This window comes from Hordeum vulgare, chromosome 3H (assembly GCF_904849725.1).
Source record: "Hordeum vulgare subsp. vulgare chromosome 3H, MorexV3_pseudomolecules_assembly, whole genome shotgun sequence".
Lineage (NCBI taxonomy): Eukaryota > Viridiplantae > Streptophyta > Magnoliopsida > Poales > Poaceae > Hordeum > Hordeum vulgare.
Window position 1 is genome coordinate 83,650,179 of NC_058520.1, and position 4,530 is coordinate 83,654,708.

At 43.4% G+C, this 4,530-nt stretch overlaps 1 protein-coding gene across 1 annotated transcript; it reads left to right on the top strand.

Annotated features, from left to right (window-relative positions):
* Window positions 1–2,833: 2,833 nt before the first annotated feature.
* On the top strand, window positions 2,834–3,696 carry LOC123439578. The gene has a single exon (XM_045116273.1). The coding sequence runs from the start codon at window positions 3,076–3,078 to the stop codon at window positions 3,454–3,456; it is 381 nt and encodes a 126-aa protein (XP_044972208.1). The 5' UTR covers window positions 2,834–3,075; the 3' UTR covers window positions 3,457–3,696.
* The last annotated feature ends 834 nt before the right edge of the window (window positions 3,697–4,530 follow it).

The window sequence follows — 4,530 nt, forward strand, 5'->3', positions numbered from 1 at the left end:
AACAGCACGTCTTACACGTTGTCGACCGAGTTTGGCCGGCAAACCCAATAGCTCATGTGTTCGTCGTGACGGCCGGCCATGCGGCGAGCCGGAGTTTAGGGCACGTTTCTGTTGAGCAAGTAAGTACGTTCGGGTAAGGAATGGTTTGGACGAGGTTTGATATCGCATCGCGCACATGTTTCTGGTGCTATATAGTCTTGTAGACCAAATCGTTTTTTTTTTGTCGCGATAATCTTGTAGACCAAATGATAGGATGGTGTGCATGCAAGAACGGAGGAGTGTTAAGTCATGCATGCAAAAAAGGAGGAGTGTTATGTTTTTTTTTAATTTGAAAGATCTACTATAAATAATCACAACTTAATTTCAATTCTGAAATTGCTTGGCACATATACCGTCTGGTTACATGAGTTTAAGTGTTCTTTCTAATACGCAAAACTTGCATATCATTCTGTTGGACATGAGTTTAAGTTAATAGTGATCAACTTATCATTGCGTGAAATGTTTTTTACTCCCTTTTTCCCACTGAAATGTCAACATAATCTAGTAATTAGAGTTCTGCATTACAAAGCACACCTGAAGAAAAATAAAATATATCTAGGTCCTTAGGGAGCCATCGTCTTCTGCCTTGAGATGAGATGATGGCACGTCACCACAACTCCACTGCCGGAGCTGGCCTGCCTTTTGTTGCATGTGATAGGGAAATCATCCAGACTATGGCTAAGCTGAACCAGCGTCCCGGAGGAAAAACCGACACAACAACGATGAAGGATCCACCCAAGGACATTATACAAACCATTTGGTGAACCAGTCGGCTGGAAAGATGAAATTGTGTTGAGGGCGAGGACATTATACCAACCATTTGGTGTGTCTTAACCACCCAATGACAAGCTATAGTGGCTTACTTTAAAGCAACCTATTGCAATACGATTAATATCCCAGTCGGTTGAAAACTAAAGGTTTCTCCTTCCAAAGACTGAGTTTGTTACTTTAGAGTGTGTTTCTACTATACATAAACCCCATTGCATGTGCGCAATTCTATGGTCGGTTGCTCTAGTTTGCACATATCGACTCCACAAACCGACTAAAGCTAGGTTTTGTACTAGTATATCTTTTTGTATGCACTAAAAAATGTAATCACCAAAACAATACTTCCGCCAAAGAAGGAGTACACCAATCATACGGAATAGTCTAACCGAAAAATGATTAGAGCAGTACATTTTGTAGAAATATCTTGGTCAAATATTATAGCTTCAAGACACAGGACAATGCAAGAAAGGGAAAATGAGTCCGAAAAGACCTCTGTGACGTAAAATGTATAGGGGAAGGGGAAGGAAAAAAACATTTATAGGAGGAACCGGAACCAGCTCCCTCGATTATCGGCATCCTGGTCCTAGGTTCCTTCTCCCTATACCACATCCCATATGTACCTTTTTATCTCTATAAAACATAAGAAAAATGAATATAATATATTTTAATTTGATAGAATGAGGTTTTGAGATGACATACAAGGGTCATTCTAGAGATGAACGAAATTTAGGGGATAAATCTGTATTGTATATGTGGAGTTACATAGGGAAGAATGCAAGGGCTCACCACATCTTGCTCTTTGATCAGTACACTACTACAAGAGAGAAGTACACCTAAGACAGGATGTGACGTATGTGAGCTCGAGCTCACATGATCTTGGGTGAACAGTAAGAATCCAAAAAATAGTAATAAAAATTCAAGATAACCTGAACTTTTTGACAAGAAACATTGTTCTTTTTCTACATGCTTGAAAATGTTCATGATGAAATCAAATTTGTAGAGTTCTGCGAAAAAAACAATGCTCAAAAAAGAGTGTTTTGGAAGCTTTCTGGAGCATCAATTTTGTTAGTTTTGTCCACACCTACACAAATGTGATTCGTTCGCGAAAATTTGCATGTGTCTAGAAAAAACCTCAATGTTTATTGCCAAAAGAAAAACAGAATTGTTTGAATGTTTATTCGGATCTTACTGTTCGTCCGAGATCATGTGAGCTCAAACTCACAATAGCCTTTTGACCTAAGATTCTGCATATAAGAGTTGCCTAAAGTCAAAGTATCTTTAATTTAACTAAACTTATAGAAATAAGTAGCAACATTGACAATACCAAATCAATAGCGTTAGATTCATTATGGAATGTAGTTATATATTATATAGATTTTCTACTATAAATGCTGATATTTTTAATATAAATTTCTTTAAACTATGTAAATTTTGACTTGACACAAATCTTATACGCGAAGTAAAAAAGGTACAAGAATTTTTTGTAGCAACCTCAATCATGTCCCAGTCCCCATTTTGGAGGTCTTTGTCAAAGAAAATCAGTCCATCCCCTTTCCCTACCCACGTCCCCTATTGGGGGATCCCCCTCACACCCTATTCCCCCAAATCTCAGAATTACTATTACTATTATTTTACTTAGAAATGGGCATAATAATTTTTTTATATTTTTTAACACATAATGATTTTTTTATATTAGTTGAACATAAAAAGTTTTATGCAGAATACAGTATATTTTAGAAGGGCCGGCTTAGGTTTTTCTATAGACAAGCCCAGCTTATGTTTGATGTGTTTAGATCAGGTTTTATGATGCCCAGCCCAATCCACGATGCCTGGCCCGGGCCGATCAAATATCAGGTCTAGTCGGCACGACATTTCAGGTTCTCTATCCGTTGTTGCTTTTCGCGGGTAGGTTTCCAAGCGAAGAAATGAACGGTTTTCTCGCAAAGTAGAGCGTCCGGAGAAGATTGGGGAATCCTGGAAAGGCAGCAGCAACCGACCGCCGATTGTCTCGTAGCCATCTCGAAAGCTCCCGTCAGAGAAGAGGACACGCGGTGCCGCTTTCTTCTCCAGAGCCACCCACCAGCTTCCACTCCTCGCCATGGTCACAGAAGCAAAAGCGCGCACTTGCGGCCCACGTCTCTCCGGCCGTCCCCATATAACGACGGCGCTGCCCGGCACGCAGCAGATACGAAACACATGACCACAAGCATAGCCCAGGAAGGCAGGCACGTAGTAGATCCCGTAGCAGACGTCCCGAATTAAGCTCCGATGGACGAGGGCAAATATCAGCAAGGATGGCTCTCCGTCGGCCTGCCGCCGGCGCCGGTGCTCGCCGTCACCGGCATCGTGACCTTCTTCCTCTACCTGTCGTGGCAGATGGATGAGTACGAGGAGCAGCTGCGGCATCGCACCCAGGCGGGCTTCTGGGTGCTCCTGGTGCTGGGAGTCCTCGCCCTGGTCTTCCTCGCGCAGCACGCGCTGTTCGACGGAGAGGGCAGGGTTGTGGCGGTGCCGGCGGCGTGGCGAGGCCAGCCCGATGGCGGCTCCGGCACGTCGCCGTGGGGCGTCGCGGCCCTTGTGGCTCTGCTGCTGGTGCTGGTGTCTCACAGGTCCGACTTTCAGATATTCAAGCCCCCGGGGTTTAGATGAGCATGTAAATTTTTATTTTCAAGGAAAGTCATGTTATGTATCCCGACGCACATAGCTATGGTATACTATTATACAGTATTAAACAAAATAGAAGATATTCTCTTACACATCTGCATGATTAGGCCGGATAGCATAAATAGAAAAAGAGTTAAATTTCAAATATGATCGGTATGTTTGTAATTGGAGAAAGTTGTGACTAAAGTTGTACCCAATGGAAGAATGTTTACAGTCTGGGTGAAAGCGAAGGACGAACCAGAGGAGACGAGACAAGCCACAAACGGGATTTATGATTGGGGATGTAGATAAACATGCAGATTCTTCATGATCTGAATCTTGAGAGGTTTCTGACTGATGTTAGGACTATCGGAAAATTTATTTTGTGTGACAAGTAATTCCAAACGAAAAGAGTATGTAATATTAGAGCGGGTATCTTGTTGAAGTTGGCACACATTCACGCCTGCCGAGGCCAAGCCCCCATGGTGAAAAGTGAAAATGAAAACTGAAGAGGCCAGCGACGCAGTAAGACGGTGAATTCTCGTGATGGCTTTTCCTGCAAGCCACGCTACTTTACCTTTCCTTTCTGGGATTTTTTCACTGTTTTAAATTTTTTTTCTAAACATGAGCACAAAATGAACGAGATTCGAAAGTATTTCACGATCTGATCCTTTTAAAAACGTCACAAGCCGTGGCGTTGCTGCCCCACTATGCAACGCCTGTCTACCATGGCGTTGCTGCTCTATAGTGGCGTTTTTTCTTTTTTGCAACGCCAGTCTAAAGTGGCGTTGCGGATCCACTGTGAAACGCCAAAAGTGCTGGCGTTGCTGCCCAACATTGACATGCCTGTTTACCGTGGCGTTTTTTCTTTCTTGCAACGCCAGTCTAATGTGGCGTTGCAGGCCCATTGTGAAACGCCAACACGCGTTGCAGACCCACTATGGAACGCAACGACGACATCCAGCAGCCCACGGCATGCTGCCAGCAACATGTGTACTGCTGAAACGCCATGGACCATGGTGTTTCACGCGTGGCCTGCAACGCCACATTAGACTGGCGTTTGAGTGGGTCTGCAACGCC